This window comes from Alligator mississippiensis, chromosome 13, assembly GCF_030867095.1.
Source record: "Alligator mississippiensis isolate rAllMis1 chromosome 13, rAllMis1, whole genome shotgun sequence".
Lineage (NCBI taxonomy): Eukaryota > Metazoa > Chordata > Crocodylia > Alligatoridae > Alligator > Alligator mississippiensis.
The window spans coordinates 22478539-22496743 of NC_081836.1; the positions used below are offsets into that span (position 1 = coordinate 22478539).

At 44.2% G+C, this 18205-nt stretch overlaps 1 protein-coding gene across 3 annotated transcripts in view; it reads left to right on the forward strand.

Moving 5' to 3' along the window:
* The window catches only part of AXIN1 (axin 1), a 227398-nt gene that overhangs the window by 156948 nt on the left and 52245 nt on the right, over nt 1–18205 (forward strand). For all 3 annotated transcript variants that reach the window (XM_019482361.2, XM_059716844.1, XM_019482362.2), the window contains exon 4: nt 9831–9927. In XM_019482361.2, coding sequence (XP_019337906.1) covers nt 9831–9927 — 97 coding nt within the window. The remainder of the gene's footprint in view (nt 1–9830; nt 9928–18205) is intronic.

Here is an 18205-nt window from a genome sequence, read left to right on the forward strand (position 1 = left end):
ACCTGCTCCATTATTTTTCCAGGAACTGAGGTGAGGCTGACTGGTCTGTAGTTTCCTAGATTCTCCTTCTTCCCTTTCTTAAAGATAGGTACTATATTTGCCCTTTTCCAATCATCTGGTACTTCCTGATCACCACGAGTTTTCAAAGATAATGGCCAACGGCTCTGCAATCACAACAGCCAACTCCCTCAGCACCCTCAGATGCATCGCATTCAGCCCCATGGACTTGTACACATCCAGTTTTTTGAAGTAGTCTCTAACTTGTTCTTTCATCACTGAGGGCTGCTCACCTTCTGAAACTGTGCTGCCAGGTGCAGTAGTGTGGGAGTTGACCTTGACTGTGAAGACTGAGGTAAAAAAGGCATTGAGCACTTCAGCGTTTTCCTCATCATGTCACTAGATTGCTTCCCCCATTCAGCAAGGGACCTACTCTTTCCCTGACCTTCCTCTTGTTGCTAACATAATTGTAGAAACCCTTCCTGTTACCTTTCACGTCCCTTGCTAGCTGCAGCTCCAGTTGTACTTTGGCCTTCCTGACTTCATCCCTGCATGCCTGAGAAATAGTCTTATACTACTCCCTAGTCATCTGTCCAAGCTTCCATTTCATGTAAGCTTCATTTTTGTGTTTAAACTTAACTAAGAGTTCTCTGCTGAGCCATGCTGGTTGCCTGCCATGTTTGCTATTCTTCCTGCACATCAGGATGGTTTGTTCCTGTGCCCTCAGTAAGGTTTCTTTAAAATACAACCAGCTCTCCTGGATTCCTTTCTCCCTCAGACTGGCCTCTCAGGGGATACTGCTCATCAGTTCCCTGAGGGAGTCAAAGTCATAGATTTCATAGACATTAGGACTGGAAGGTACCTCAGAAGATCGAGTCCAACCCCCTGCCCCAAGGGCAGGAAGTGAGCTAGGGTCAAAGGATCCCAGCAAGATAAGCATCCAAACATTTCTTAAAAGAGTCCAGAGTAGGTGCTTGCACCACCTCTGGAGGGAGTCTATTCCAGGTCTTGGGGGTTCGGACAGTAAAGAAGTTTTTCCTCATGTCCAACCTAAAATGGTCTTGGAGGAGTTTGTGACCATTGGACCTTGTCTTCCCATGGGGTGCTCTGGTGAACAGGCATTCCCCCAGATCCTGATGCACACCCCTTATATACTTACAGGCTGCCACCAGGTCACCCCTAAGCCTGTGCTTTTCCACACTGAAGAGTCCCATGGCTCTCAGCCTCTCTTCATAAGACCTGTTCTCTTGCACTCTGATCATGCGCATGGCTCTCCTATGGACTTTCTCAAGTTTCTCCACATCCTTCTTGAATTGTGGAGCCCAGAATTGGATGCAGTACTCCAGCTGCGGCCTCACCAAAGCTGAGTACAGTGAGAGGATGATATCCTGAGATTTTCTTGAGAAGCATCTATGGATGCAAGCTAGAGTTTTGTTCGCTTTACCAGCTGCAACATCACATTGTTGGTGGCTCATGTTCACTTGTGGTCAGTCTCTTTCGGTCATGGTGCTAGCAAGCGTAGCACTGCCAAGCTTATAAGCATGATGCAGGTTTTTTTTCCCCAAGGTGGAGTACCTTGGAGCATTTTTCCATGTTGAATGTCATCAGGTTTTTATCCGCCCACTTTCTAAGCCTCTCAAGGTTGCCCTGGATCACCCTGGATCACCAGCCTATCCTCGGGTGTGGATGCTCTACTCCAAAGTTCCAGAAAAGTCTGCTTTTCTGAAGTCCAGGGTCCTTACTCTGCTGCTTTCCATCCTTCCTTTTGTCAATATCATCTGACACTAGATGAATGGCACAGAGCTGGTCCACAGGCTAGATCAAGCCCTGCTTGGCAAGATCAGGTCCTGAGGCCAGGCACCACCCGCTCCTTGCCCTGTATACTGCGTTTGGGCCCTGGGGGCCCAGCACCACTCCCTCCTAACCCTCCACACAGGGATTGGCCCCTCAAGGCCTAGGGCTCCCCATGGGTCTAGAAATATGGCAGCTACTACCATTCCCCCACTGCTAAATTTCCAGACCTGTTGGAGTCCTGGGAGCTGGGCATTGAGTACCCTTGGTGTAGTCTGTTTGTTAGGAGGAGAGGATAGCTTTTGTTCTAACCAGACAGGCAGGCTTGAGTTTAAGCTTTGTTTGCTTATATTGCAGGATACATGTGTAAGACTACCACTGTAAAAGCAAGGCAGGTGAATGTTCTTGTCCAGCCATGTTAAGAGCTACATCTGCAAAAAGGCAGTTGCTTTGTGGGTGGGAGAAAGAGGATGTATACAATTAAATGTGCTTAGGGCAGATTTTTGTTCCTTCCATTCCTCCTCCTAAAAGTGTTACAGGTGAGAGAACACCTAGAGGTGCACCAATACATCGGTCCATATCGTATCAGCACCGATAAAAGGAAAATTGGCAATTCAGCAATCGGCTTTTTTGGCTCATGTGGCCGATGATGTTGTTGATAAATGCCACATGCATGCACACAGCTGCAGCATGCATGTGGCCAGGAGTGCAGCCCTGCAGTGTATAAAGCAGTGTCCAGCTGGTAAGTCTAATGGGAGAAAGAGGAGTGGAGGAGGGCAGAGGCATGGCAGGGGAGCTGATAGAGGCCCCCATGGTCAGGGAGTGGGGCTAGGGCAGGGGCAGGTGCTGCCTAGCCTGGGTGAGGTGGGGTGGGGTGGGGTACGGGATGGAGCTGGCGGCTCGTGAGAGAAGTGTGGGCAGCTCCCGCCACTGCATGCACCCCAAAGAGAAGCATGGGGTGCATGTGCCTCCAGGATCTGTGTGTGGGGTGCGGGCAGGCTGCCACTATGTTTTCTGGGCTGGGGCTGCTCCAGACTCTTCACGGTGGTTGCTGTCAGGCTGGACGGGGTGGGGTGGGTGGCCGTGGTGCAGGAAGGGGGGACTATGTTGGGGGCTAGAGCCACCCCAAAATTCACCACAGTTCCCACTCCCAGTACCATTGCCACCTGCCCTGCCTAGCCTGAGTGTAGCCACCAGGAAGAAGCTGGAGCAGCTCCGGCCCTGAGCACACAGTGGCAGTCCACCCTTGCCCTGCGCACAGATCCAGGGGGCATATGTCCCCCATGCCTCCCCTGGGGATGCGCGCAGCAGCAGAAGCTAGCCTCATGTCCCCTGGATGAGTTGTCCCCCCGTGCCCCACCTCACCCCAGCTGGGAAGCACCTGCCCCAGCCCCAGCCCCACTCCCTTCCTCACCGTGGGGGCCTCGATCTGCTCTGCCCCCCATGTCCCTCTCCCCCAAGTCAACTTACCAGCTTGGATGGTGCTCTCCAAGTTGCCATGCTGCATATTGGTAATCGGATCGGTGTGGGCTGATATGGCTGGTCAATAATTGGCCATTGTATCGACCCAAAAAATCTTTATCGGTGAACCCCTAAGAGCATCCCTCAGTTTACAGGGCATTTAAATGAAGGGTTTGTGTATCTAAGGATTTTCTATTATACTCTTCGTTCTGGTGAGAAAGGGCTTAATAGCCAGATGTTCACAGATGTACATTAGCAGGTGATGTTTCAGAAAATGTCATTCAACCTACAGGCTAGCTGCTTGCTATGTCATTGCCATTAATCTAGGATGTCCTTGAATTCATCTATATTTAAATAAGTTTGGTAGCAACATTTTCATTTTTTAAAACAAGTAATGATCTCAGGTTTACTAAGGTTAATTCATGGATTTGGAATCTAACTACTGAAGAGGAAAGGCTGAGGAGGTGTGAACCTTGACTACAGAGCAACCAAAAAATTAGTCCTTACCTGTTCTTGCTGCCTGCCACTTTTCAGCAGTGAGGCAGCCTTAATATTTACACAATAGCAAATCAGAAACGTATGATTAAATAATTATGTTGAAGAAAGAGAAAACAAGCAAAACTCTCTTCAGGTTTCTCCTTGAACTTTTTTTTGGTGCCTCTCAGATCATGTTGTCCAACATGCAAATACAATTTATAAAAAGTTATTTAAAAGCAAAATTGCTGTAAAAAAGTAGCTTGATATTTTTGAACTTTTCTATTGAACATATCTCAAAGAAAGTTACCTGGGAAAATGAAAACAAAAGTGTGGTGTTGGTTTTCATTGCTTTTCCCCCCATCTATTGAGTGAATTTTTGTGGGGATAAAATTGAAGTGCTTATCTTTGAATTTGCTTCTCCTGCTTGATTTGGCACAGTGTGTTAAATGAAGGGAATGTTCCAAGTTCAGAGGTGGCATTGGGGAAACTAGTTAAAGGCAACACAGCAGGGCTGAACAAGTGTTTGAAGCTGGATAGATTAGACGCCATTACCAGCCTTTCGCTACTATGCTCTGAACAAAAGTCTGCTCTTTACTCCAGGAGTGGTGCTGCAAAGACTTTTTAAAATCAAAGCAGCCCCCTACCTGCCGACATAATGCTGCTTTTACCAAGAATATTCATGCTACTTAACAGAATGCAAGTAGTATATTCAATAGTGTTATGTGTTCAGCTGTTAGCCTATAATGTTACGTATTGCACCACTACTTGGTTTTTGACAGAAAGGTAAAACGATTCTGTCCTGAAAGTATACTCTGTAAAGTTGTCAATCATTATATTATCATTATTTCTGGAGAGATCTGTTTTGCAACGTCATGAAGAAACTCGTTTAACTATTATTTTACAATATTTACTTTTACACAAGGAAGTTTGTGATTAAAAAAAAAATGAAGTCTTATAATGAAAGCCGTCATAAGAGCTTGTTGTTATAGTAACGCTTCAGAAAAATGCTCGGCTCTTGCCTAGTCTTATTGACTTGGTGCAGTGTAAGCAGTGTTCTGTTTCTCTCATGTTACATTACCTGCAGCAAAGAAGCAGAGCCATAATTAGCCTGACTAATTTTCTGTTTTGTCAGTTGTCTTCCTATTAAAAAGCACTTGTCATTAATCATGACTGTTTAATGGAATTTCATTATGAGTGCTTGAGTTACTAAATAAAATTCCATTCACATGAGGTAATTCAGTAACACTAGCAAATCAGTGGCAATCCTTTATACACCCCAGTTGTAATGAAAAAGTGATTCTGAGCGGATGTCACTTTGAAATTCTGCAACTAATATTTGGAAATAAAGAACAGTTAAATTAAATATCTATTGCAATAATCATTTGGTAGCAAATTTAAGTTGCCTTTCAAATCTTCTTCTGCATTGTCCTCAAACAGTTTGGTACTTGTAATTCTTTCGTTATTCAGGCTCAGCAATACAGTAAGGAGCCTGTTCTTATTGCCAAGTAGTGTGTGAAAGGGAATTTAGGAATTGGTAATGTGACAGTGTTAAACAGCTTTGCTTTCACGAGTATCTGGAAGCAACTATATAGATTGTATATAGCAATTATTTTGTTTTAACACAATAATAAATACAGCTGCCTTGTGTAAATACTAATTGTCTAAACATTACAACTTATATTATGATTGGATTATTTGTGCTATTTGTCCAAATAAAGTAATTGTTTTGCTGGAACTGCAGTTACAATAGTTAGAAGGAGATTTTTTGTGTAAAAATTATGTGGTATTTGAGACAGCTAAAACATGGCAATGTCTTCAGTGAGCTTCATTTATATAGCAAAGGTTTCCAATTTCATTGCCTTTGTCAGGAAAATTTTAAAAACATGAAAAAAATCAGTTATTTCCAAAAAGGTGTCTTCTCACTCCATCACACGGTGGCATACCTTTCAGTAGCTCATTTATGCTCTGTACAGTGATCCTTCTCTTTTAGGAGGCTCAGCAGTATTCAAATGTTTAGGCATGTACTATTGTTACTACACAGATAGGCAAGCCCACATGCGACCAAAGTATTAGCAGGGCTGGTTTCAGTCTTGCTAGGAGAAAAAGCATGAACAATTAGTGGAACACATCAAATTAGTTAAAAATGAACTCTGCTCTGTTGTTAACCATATAAATTACTTATATATATATTAAACATTAAAATATATTAAGGGCGGGGCTTTCTGAGTCTAAAAAAAATACTCAAAAACACTAGCATTGTAGCCATTAAAAAGCTAGATGAATAATCAAATGTACTTCACCACACTCTTATATTTCACTGTTTTCTTGGTTTCCCCCCAGCCTGAAAACTGAAAGACAAAACAGACAGGAATTAGTGAAATGCCACAGAACCCACAGTAACCCTGGGTACATGGAATAACTTCCATTCCATTAATTTGTGGAGCAACAAATTACACCTTTCTTTATGAACAAGTCGCCTATATCTCAGCATCAGCACTGGAGTAGCTGAGTAACAGAAACATTTATTTGATCAGAAAATTAGACCTTCACAATGGATATAACTTTTAATATATTATTTGACCAGTTGAAATTCCTGTGCACATAAATCAATCATGTTAAACCTAATCCTTGGTCCAGCAAGAGGTAGTTAGCCGTGTTAGTGTAGAACAGGAAGAAGGCAAGGTAGATTTGCACCTTTATAGACTGACTAGATAGGAGATGTATAGCATAATTCTTCAACCAGGGTGCCCTCGCAGTCAAGAATGATAGTCTTCCAGGATTACCTTATCTCTGGGTCCAAAGGTGGCTGACAAGATCAGTCCCAGATCGACAGGTTCTGTGGCAACTCAGGCACGTGTTTCTATACAGGGTGACTGGCTCTGGATTCCTGATTTGGTCTGCAACACGCTGTTTCTGTCACCCCTGCTTTTCCATGTCCTGTTGTCGCTGTGACGTTTCAAAGTACAGAGATCTTTACAGCAAACTCTTCCTCCATTTGGGGCAATCCTGGGCGATAGCCTTCCACAAGTTGATGTCGATGTTGCATTTTTTCAAGTTGGCCTTGAGGACATCCTTGAAGCACTTTCTCTGCCCTCTTGAGCATACGCCTTTACTGAGCTGGGAGAATAAAACTTGCTTCGGGAGTCTGGAGTCAGACATCCGGATGATGTGGCCAGCCCAGCGAAGTTGATGCCAAATGATCATTGCCTTGATGCTCATGGTATTTGCTTGTGAGAGGACACTAATGTTGGTGCATTTTTGTTTCCACTGGATTTGAAGGATCTTCCGTAGGCAGCGTTGATGGTACTTCTCCAGCACCTTGAGGTGTCTCCTGTACATTGTCCACGTCTCAGCTCCATAAAGTAAGGTAGGGATCACAACTGCTTGATAAAAAACCAGGAGCTTGGTTTTGAATCTGATGTCACGATCTTTGAACACCCATTTCCTCAGGCATCCGAAGGCTGCACCTGCACATTTGAGGTGATATTTGATTTCTTCGTTGATGTCAGCCTTCTACGAGAGAGAACTGCTGAGGTACAGGAAATACTGAACGTTCTCCAGAGTATCACCATAAATCTAAATGACCAGAACTGGGCACTGCTCATTAGGAGCTTGTTGGTGGATGATCTGAGTCTTCTGAATGTTAGGCGTCAGTCCCATTTTCTTGTATGCCTCGGTAAAGATGTTGATGATTGCCTGAAGGTCTGCTTCCTAGTGAGCACGCAGTGTACTGGAGCTTGATGATTGAGGTCAGGGCAGTCTTGGTTTTGGCTTGGAGTTGACTGAGATTAAACAACTTACTATCCATTTGGTAGTTTAGCTCCACTCTGACTGGAAGTTTGTTGGTGGTCAGATGTAGCATCACGGTAAGGAATATCAAGAAGAGTGTTGGAGTGATGATGCAGCCTCGCTTAACTCCTTTCTTAACCTCAAAGGAATCTGTGATAGATCCATTACTGAAAACCACCACTTGCATACCGTCATGGAGCAGGCAAAGAGTGGTGACAAATTTCGATGGGCATCCATACCTCAGAAGGATCCTCTGCAGTGATTCTCAGTTGACAGCCGAAAGCTTTTGTGAGGCCAGAGAAGACCATGTAGAGAGGTTTATGTTGTTCCCAGCATTCTTCCTGTATCTGCACATAATGTTAATTATGTTAGGTGTGCAAACATGATTTACAAGGTAAATCCAGAGATTTCAAAGAGAAATCCATGGTATTAAAATAATTTTGATCTGTTGTGGTCTTTCTGAGCTCTTTGCAACAGAAGAATTGCTTTGTTGTTTTTCTGTAGTCAAAAAACAAGTGAAAACTAGGAGCTGGCATTTTCCAAGGGGTGCCTGGAGTCAAGTGAAGAGTGCCTGAATCCTATCAAGTGGTGCCTTGAGTCTAGAAAGATTAAGTACCACTGTCATAAGCTTTTCTAAATAGAAGACTTATACTTCATTAGATGCTGTGAAAGAACTGCAGGAATCGGTATGGGGGAATAAACATTAAAGTTATTACCATCATGTGTTGTAAAGCTGCATTTAGTCAGGGTGGGACTGTTTGGATGCACAGGCTGCTTGCCAGCATTTAAAGCAAAACAAAAAAAATGTGCTTTATCAGAAGCAGCACGTTACTTTGACCTGGCTCTGCAGCATCTGTCTAGATCAGGCACTTCAGCAGGGCTTTTTGGCGCATTTAGCTAAAGCTGATTCAATCAGCTATTCGATAAAAGTGCCAAAAAGCCCCACTAAAGCCTCCAATTTATACAGGGGTATAGAAAATTTACAAAATACCTTTCACAGATGAGCCTGTGAACTTCACTTCATGAATCTACTGGATACAAAAAATCATGGACTAAATATAGACATTGGATTTATGACACAGGATAAACTGCCTAACATATGACTCCCCAAGTAACCTCTCCACTTTTTACCAGCTATTCTCATTCCCTTCCCCCAACTCTCCTGTCTCTCATGCTCTGATTACAGCTACATTCATGTCCCCTTTCCTTCCCCCCCTCCACCTCTCACCTAGTGACCACCTCAATTTACATTTTAACTGACTGGCTTTCTTGCATATGTACTGGCCTCTGGCTGCTTTACCACTCCTTCCAGGAAGAGCACAGACCATCTGCAGAAGCTTCCTCAGCCTGACAAAGGGTGTTTGTACCCAAAAGCTTCCGAAGAAGAATTTTTCCAACTTTTTGAGGTCTAATAAAAGATACTGGATTTACCCAGATTTATCTATACAGACACTGCAGAGCCAGGTCCAACTAAGGCACTGCCTCTTCCGGGCATGTGCTGAGCTCTGGCACAGGAATATTCCAAGTTTAAAGTGCCATTTGTTTTTGTTTGTTAACATCTGCAAGCAACCATAGTGACCAGAACTAATTTGAAGCTGTTCTGTTAGAGCAAAACTTTGCAACTTTCAGCTGAATCCAAATGAATAATTATAATCTACAGGTAGAACCTAAAGGGTCTTTAGCAGGCCTCTAGCCTGACTTCTTTCACAGCACAGGCCAGGATTTTCAATGAGCTATTTCTGCATGAAGTTCATAAATTCTGATTAAGTTAAAACTCATCTTTTAAGACAGTGGTGATGGAATAATAGAGAGTCTTTTACAGCTTTTGATAAACTGTTTCAGTGTTAAATATGCATGCCTTATTTCCAGTTTGGATTTGTCTTGATGTAGACATCCCTTGTATTTTCTGTCCTTATCCCTCCTCTCCCAGGTTGTCTTGCATTTTACTGTATACATTCCTTTTTGAAGAAAACTATCAGTGATAAAAAGATACTGCAATACAGTCCAGGTCCTCCTGTCTTGCCCTCTGTTTAAGGGAGCTGCTCTAGCATAACCCCTTCCCAATTGTGTAAGTTCTTCAAGTCTGATCAGGAGTGTGTCGCTGTTGGAGGGGCCAGGGGACAAGCATCATTATGCTGTGTTCTTTCCTCCTTCACACTGGACTTGCCTACTGTATATAGATCCTTTCTCCCTCAGTTTCTTCACCTATGGCACTGGGATAAAGCCTGTCTCCCAAAGGTGTTAAATCACTGTAGTTTTGTTTGGGACCATCTTGGAAGGCACTTAACATGGTACATGTTGTTTTATCCTGGCAGAGATGGAATCCCACCATATAGACTCCGGAAGCAGCATCGCAGAGAGATGCAAGAAAGTGCCAAAGCAAATGGACGTGTGCCACTACCTCACATTCCTGTAAGTAGCAGTATCCTGATTATTAGGAGATTGTTATTTCAGAGCCTGAAAGACTGCATAGGCATAGTTTTTCAACTAACCCAGACATCCATTTGATTTTTCTGTAATATTGGAGTCAGAGAAGTGCATTTTAATATAGCTGTCTACCAAACTAGTTAATAGGCATATTTTTGGTAGCCTAAAACGTTTCAGAACCCTCCACACTTGATATTAAAATATATATCCCTTAAAAGGCAGTTGCTTAATAACTGTCTGTACATGGAGGTTTGTAAAAGTATCACATTGTCAAGTGTACTAGACAGCAAGGCTAACTGGAATTGTAAACTGCCATATGGTCATGGTAGGCAGCTAAAAGTAATTGTATAGGAAGTAGGCTACCAGGTATTTCTGTATGGCATGAGATGCTATCTAGCATAAAGGAAAGCTGCTAAGGGTAATGAAGGGGACTTTTGTCCAGCACTGATCAGGGACTAAAACTGCTGAAAATTTAAGGGAATATATAGATGTCACTTTCCCAAATGGTATTTCTGCCTCATGCAGATGGGGACTATAAAATACTATAAAATAAATACCTCATTCATTCTGATGAGGACTATAAAATACATGATTGGGGATGGGCCCCTTTCTTTTTGTTCATAGCTCTTCCCAGTTTCATCAGGGTAAGCAAACTGATATAGGAAGTTTATCATAACCCTTCAGCTTCTGTATTAGCATCTATATGTTTACTGTTTAGTAGAGAGTTAAGAAGTTTGTTCTTTGGACGGCTATCCTCTAACAATTCAAATCAGAAAAATGCCTTTTTGCCTCTTACAGAAATGGCGTCACTCAGCACAGATGCTCTCATCCTGTCTACTCAGAAGCAGGGCAACACAAACAAAATCTAGCATTGTTTTAATTTATTTTTTAAATCTTTGTTTTGCATTTTAAATTAGATTATTTTCCTTAAGATGTAAGAGGGCTCCTGTGCTTTGATCATTGGGCTGAAAATAAAAGCCCTGGTATTGGATGCTCAATGCCATCGTTGCTCAGCCTCTCCTCCTTTCACATAGTTGCTTTCACAGTGTGGTTGCTGTCCAAAAGACTGGCTGGGTGCCTTTTTATTCCCCTTGATGTGGTTTTTACTGTAAGAATTGCTTTGTTAGGGTTGAAATTTGAAGGCTTGGCCTTTTATTTTATTGCTGAACAGTGGGAAACTCTGAGTGAATATTCTTCGACTTCAAAGCTTGTCAGCAGCTTTACCTTTTGGATAAAAATAATAGTGACTTCCTATTGATCACGTGCATTGGCAATGCTTCAATGAACTTCAGGTTATAAGCTGTGTATGGAGCATAAAATATGTATAGTGAACTGCTTTAACGAACTTCCAACTGCCAGATATTTCTTTTGTTGAGACGAATAAGTGTCATTCTAGGAGTGGTTACTTGCCAGCTAATTAGCTTTACTTAGCATGAAATTTTATTGACTTTTTTTGAAAAACAGTAAAAAAGCTGCCAAAGTTTAAATTGGCTACCTGCTGCTTATAAGTGTTTATATTATCCTGCTTATCTGCATGGTCTTTGAGAATTACATGCTGTTTCTGGATTTCACACAGACACTTCACAAAGATTTCTCAGTGAAAGATACAGTGTTCCCATTAGTTTTTGTGCTGTAATTTTAAGTCCCAGAGAAGAAGGTATATCATTTCATATTTATATTGCAGAGGAGAAATGTGGAGGCAAGTTAGTTCTAGTCTCTCTCCAGGGAATCAGAGTTTAGTTCAGACACTCCGGAAATTCCTGCCAGTCAATTACTGACAGAATTGGCATAGACTTCAGAGTCACTGCTTTGCCCACACTTATCAATCAGCTATAAAAAGAAAAGGTAATTAGATAGTGCTTTTTAACATACACCAATACTATATATTTTAAAATTAAGTCTTTTAAAATCTGATCTGAACGTAAATATAATGGATTAAACCTACCTTATTAGCATGTAAGCAGATACATCTTTTGTAGATACTAACCAATGGCTAGTGCAATATTTAGGCAGACACTAACCAATGTTTAGACAGATACTAACCAATGGCTAGTGCATGCTTCCAGGTAGCAGTAACCAATTACATTTCTTCTAGTGAGAGGATTTTATGGGATATAAATCTAATCAGGCTCATCAGTTACTATAGCAAACCTATTCTAATAGTACTCGCACACTGCATTTCATAATTCCCTGTTTATGGTAGAGAGCTGCCTACCATTGGGGAAGAGCTTAGATTCTGCAATGATGGGTGCTATACAAAATATTGAAGCAGACAAATTACCATATATAGCCTTCAATCATAGCATCTATCATACCATCATAGAAAAATAGGGTTGGAAAAGACCTCCAGATCATCTAGTTCAACACCCTATCCAAACTATCCCATACAAATCCTTGTCTAACCTGTTTATAAACTACACAATCAACATTGTCACAACTAAAAGGCAAAAAGAGACTAAAAGCATTGTACCCAGATAGAAGTTGAGCAGGGGATGAGAGCAGTCAGTGTCCTGCTGCTGCAAGGATTGTTAAAATGTACTTTAAAAGATCCCAGGAAGAGGGAAATGCCTCCACTACAGAGGAAGTCAAAAACCCCTGCCTCTTCCTGAAAACCTCCCATGATGAGAGTCCACAGCTTCCCTAAATAGACTATTCCATTGCCTTACAGTTGTAACAGTGAAGACATTTTCCTAGATATCCCATCTAAACCTACTTTGCTTCAACTTCAAGTTAGAGCCATTGGTACATGCCCCTGCTCTCTGCAGCAACAGAGAAAAGGTGTTCTCCTTTTTTTCTTTATGGTAGCCCTTCAGATATTTGAAAATTGCTATCATGACCCCCCTAATTGTCTTTACTGCAAGCTAAACATGACTATTTCTTTCAACCTCTCCTCATATGGCTTACCTTCCAAACCCTTTATCATTTTTCTTACCTACCTCTGGTCCCTCTCTAATTTCTCCGTGTCCTTTTAAAAATTTGGAGCCCAAAACTGCACACAGAACTCCAGATGAGGCCTAGCCAGTGTAAAGTAGAGAGAAAGTATCACAACTCCTGTGCCTGTGCACCTAATGCACTTACTGATGCAACCCAAAACTGCATTAACCTTTTGTGCAGCTACATAATACTGTTGACTCAGACAGAGTCTGTGATCCACCAAGATATCTAGATCCTTCTCCAAGGTGCTTCTGTCCAGCTAGTTGTCACTGATCTTATATCTGTATTCCTGATTACTTCTCCCAAGGTATAGCATTTTGCATTTGACAGCATTAAACTTCATCCTGTTGGCTCTAGCCCGGCTTTCTAATTTGTCAAAATCCTTCTGAATTGCATTCCTATCCTCCATTGTGTTCACAATCCTTCCCCGTTTTGTATAGTGTGCAGATTTGCTCCAGACTCTCTCTTCCGGCATTGAAATCATTAATAAATACATTGAACAGCACAAGGCCCAGGACAGACCCCCATGGGACTTCACTCAAAACCTCCTGCCATTTCAACATGAATTTTACACACACACATAAAGTCTTAGTCTGCCTGTCCATAACGCTTTATTCTGATTAGTTGTCTGAAACAACCAATCAGAGTGCTCCAAAAGCGTTCCGGAAAGGAGGTGGCAGCACTCCACTGCCATGACGGTGGGCACTTGGGGATGGAGCAGGGCGATGAGGCCAGCACTGCTGGCCTGGCCGCCCCCACTGCCCTGCTTCCTGGAGGCAGCAGCCACGGATCAGACAGCAAGGGGGAACAAGGTGAGCAGTGCTGGCCATGCCCCCCGCCCCATCCCTGAAGGTGGCAGCGACAGAGCGGATGGGGGGAGCAGTGGTGCTGGCTCCCACCCCCACTCCCTTGAGGCGCCGGCCATGAAGCTGATGGAGCAGGGAAGTGATGCCAGCAGCACTGGCCCCTCTCACTCCCTGCAGGATGCAAAGATGGAGCGGACAGAGGGGGGGGGGGTGAGGCCAGCACCACTGGCCACTCCCTCCCTCCCTCCCCCCCACCCCCCTGGTCCCTTTAGGCAGCGGCTCCCTGGAGGCTCCGTTTCCCCCCTCCCCCGAAATCATTCTTGATGCGCAATTGGCTAGTCCATTTATAACTACCCTTTGCTTGAAGCTACTGACCCAGTTGTCTGTCTAACATGTAGTAGTTTTGTCTAGTGCATATTTGTCCAATTTGTTTATGAGAAGGTTAAATGGGACTTTGTCAGTAGCCTTGCTGAAGTCCATTTACACTATACCCACTGCATTCCTTTCACCTACCCAGCTAGTTAGTCTGTCAAGGGAGATCAAGTTTGTTTGGATGATTTGCTCTTAATAAATCCATTCAGGCTGCTTGTGATCAGCTTTTCCTCCTCCAGATGCTTACAGATGGACTTCTTTATTATGCTGCAGTAACTTTGTGGGTATTAAGGTCAGGCCAACCAGTCTGTTAATTCCACATGTCCTCCTTTTTGCCTTTTTTAAAGAGAAGCACTATGTTGACCCTTTTCCAGTCCTTTGGTACCCTGCCTGTGTCCTACACTTTGTAAATATTATTACCAAGGGCCTGAGATCCTCTCTACTGGTTTCTTCAGTACCCTAGGATGGAAGTTCCTCAGGTCCTGCTGACTTGAATTAATTCAGACCCATCAAAAGCTCTCTAACTGTTCCTTTCATTATCTGTACCCTTGGCTTGTCCCCTTCCTTATCCAAATAATTCTTATTACCTCCTGGTTGCAGCCTAGTTTTTTTTGCAAAGACTGAGCAAAGTAGCTGTTGAGCAGCTTCACCTTCTTCACATCTTTTGAGAGCTCACCCTGGCTATTTAACAGTGGACCCCCAGCTGCTTTGGCCTTTCTTCTCTAGTGAACATATTTATAGGCTCTCTTCTTGTTGTCCTTAAATTCCCTTGCCAGGTGTAGCTCTTTTTTTACTTTTGCCTCCATGATTTTGTCCCTGCAAGTTCATGCTATTTCCTGGTATGCTTCTTTAGTGACCTGCCCATCTTTCCATTGCCTGTATGCTATTCTTATGCATTTGAGGCATCTTTTGTAAATAGCTGTATAAATTTTAACCTGTTGCAAGTACTTGATGATAAGAAACAGACTACCAGTGTGTTTCTGGGATGGCCCTGCCTCTCACAAACAGTGAAGCTTCATGTGAGTTATGTATGTGCCCCTAATGAGTACCAGTAACTTACATATTATAGTCCATATCGTCCATGTCTTGCATATTTCATAGGTTTTAAAGTGGCTAGAAATGTTTTAGGATCTGTCTTACTTGCCACCTAGACTGGTAGTTATCTATTAAATGAAATCTTTAAAGCCACCTTCCAGCAAGTGGTAACACCTCTCTTCTGTCTCCATGGAGCAGCTGCAGCTGTTCTTCAGATGACATTCCATCTCACTCTCAGATTCAAGGAGAGTCTTGGGAAAAGAAAAGGGAAAATTTGTTCCTAGAAGAAACGGGGCAAACATGCAAAGGATGCCTTGCCTATGATATGCCGGTCCACTACTCGTATTCATTGTGGACTTGTTCTGTGTACAGTTCCTGGACCACCACCACTACCACCCTGCTTCCTACCATCCATCCACTACCATCCATGCTATGGATCCACTACCATCCATGCTATGGATGTCCTGCCACCAGGTAACAGCAGGAGAAGTTCTGTATCAAGCAGCCAGATCTGTGTCAGGTGTCAATATTCAGAGTGAAAATTTTCCAGAAAACTTTTGGTAAAGGATCACAGAATCACAGGAAAGTAGGGCTGGAAAAAACCTCATGAGGTCATCTAGTCCAGTTCCCTGCTCAAGGCAGGGTCATCCCTGACTATACCATCCTAGCCAAGTGTATGTCTAAACTGCTCTTGAAAATTTCCAGGGATGGAGATTCCATAACTTCACTAGGTAGCTTTTCCCAATGTTTAACTACTCTTATAGTCAGAAAGTTCTTCCTAATCTCCCACCTATATTTCCTCTGTTGCAGTTTGAGGCCATTGCTCCTAGGCCTGTCACCTAGCGCAACAGAGAAAATTTGATCTTCATCCTTTTTATAATCACCCTTCAGGTTAGGGGTGCACCAATAGAGATTTTGGGAGCTGATAGTGATAGCCAATTTTTAAGGAAGCATATCAGCCAATTCCGATCCAATTTTCTATACAGCTGCGTCCAGCTGGCAAGTCTGTTGTGGTGGAAGGGGAGCAGGGGGCAAATCAATGCCCCCCCCCCATGGTGAGGGAGGGAGTGGGGATGGGGCTGGAGTAGGCGCTGCCCAGATGGGGTGGGGCACAGGATGGAGCCATGGCTCATCCAGGGTAGTGCGAAAGGGGCTGTGCACACCCTGGGACGCCACGGGGGGGCACACATCCCCAGGTCTGTGCAAGGCGCGGGTGGGACAGACTGCAGCTGTGGGTTGGATCCGGGGCCTGCGCCAGGCTCTTCCCGGCAGAGGGGGCTGGGGCATGCTGTGCTCAGGGCAGGCAATGGTGGCACTGGGAAGGGGGCTACAGTGAAATTTGGGGTGGCTGCAGGCCCATAGTCCCTTTCCCAGCACCACCGCTGCCTGCCTAGAGCGCATCGCAGCCCTGCCCCACCACGAAGAGCCTGGCATGTCCCCCAGCATCAGCCCAAAGCTGCAGCCCGCCCTGCCCCACCCCACACAGGTCTGGGGACACACGCCCCCATCCCCCATGCCTTCCTGGGGTGCGCACAGTGGTGGGAGCCATCTGCCTCCCTGCGCCACCCCTGGACGAGCCGTGGCTCTGTCCCACACCCCACCCTGGCTGGGCAGCCTGCCCCAGCCCCACTCCCTCCCTTACCACGGGGGCCTTGATCTGCCCCCTGCTTCCGCTTCCCTTCCTTCTCCCTGCTCCCCTTCTACTACAACAGGCTTACCAGCTGCACACAGCTCTCCAAGCTGCCAGGCTGTGCTCCTCACTGCCTACGTGCTGTGCTGCGATATGTGCGGGCATTTATCTGCCAAATTATCAGCCACATCAGGCCAGTTTCCGATACAGTCAATTTTCTTTATATTGGTGCTGATCCGATATCAGACCGATGTATCATTACACCTCTATTGATTTAAATCAAATCTACTCTGCCGCAGGCATTGGAGCTTCCCTCAACACACCCTAGTTCCCCCTGGGCACTGGACCCTCCTACTGCACCCCGGGCACAAGACCTTCTCTCCTAGTACCTAGTCCTTCCTAGGCTCATGCTCTTTCTCTCTTGTGCTCTTGGGGCCCCAGGCCAAAGCCTGCTCTGACCCTGCACTCCACCTCTCAATGGGCTCAGGCACTCTCTCTCTCTGGGCCCCAGTCCCTCTATTCTTCTGGCCCCTCTTCCTCTGGGCCAGTTGGAATTTCCATACCCACCCCCTCCCTTCCACAACAACCAGAGCTTAACCCTACCTCAGAGGTTAAGGCAGGAGCCCTGCTGCCAGGAGCTAGACTGCCCGACCTGCTTGGGCCCTGGGCCCTGTGTCTCCTTAATGGGCTCCTGCCACACCTGCAGGCTGCTTCTCAGGCAACCCTTTCCTCTTAAAGTGGCAGCCACATCAAGCACCATTATAGCCATTATAGAAACATTGTTAGACCAACACTGCACCCAGAACCCTTTGCTGCGCACATTTATCAGCCAAATGAATTAGCCACATCAGGCTAATTTCCAATATAGTCAATTTTCTTTACATTAGTACAAATCCGATATCAGACTGATGTATCAGTGCACCTCTACTTCAGGTACTTGAAGACTGTTATCAAATATCAGTTACTCAGTTTTCTCTTGTCCAGACTAAATAATCCTAATTCTTTCAGCTTGTCCTCATAAATCATCTTTCCCAGGCCTCTAATAATTTTTGTTGCTCTCTGCTGGACTCTTTGCAACCTGTCCACATCTTTCTTGAAGTGTGGAGCCCTAAAACTGTATACAGAGCTCCAGCTGAGGCCTCACCAGTACCAAATAGAGCAGAATAATCACTTTGATTTGCAAGCGACATTTCTGTTAATACAACCCAGTTTGGCATTAGCATTTTTTGCAACAAGAGCACACTGTTGGCTTAGTCAGCTTTATGGTCTATTACAACCCCCAGGTCCTTCTCTGCAGTACTGCAATTTAGCCAGTTATTCTCCAAAGTATATTAATCTATGCAATTATTCCATCCTAAATGTAGGAGTGCACTTGTCCTTGTTGAATTTAATCTGATAGATTGTACCATTTCTCCAGTTAGTCAACATCATTCTGAATCCTAGACCTACCCTCCAGAGTCTCTGTAATTCCACCAAATTCAGTGTC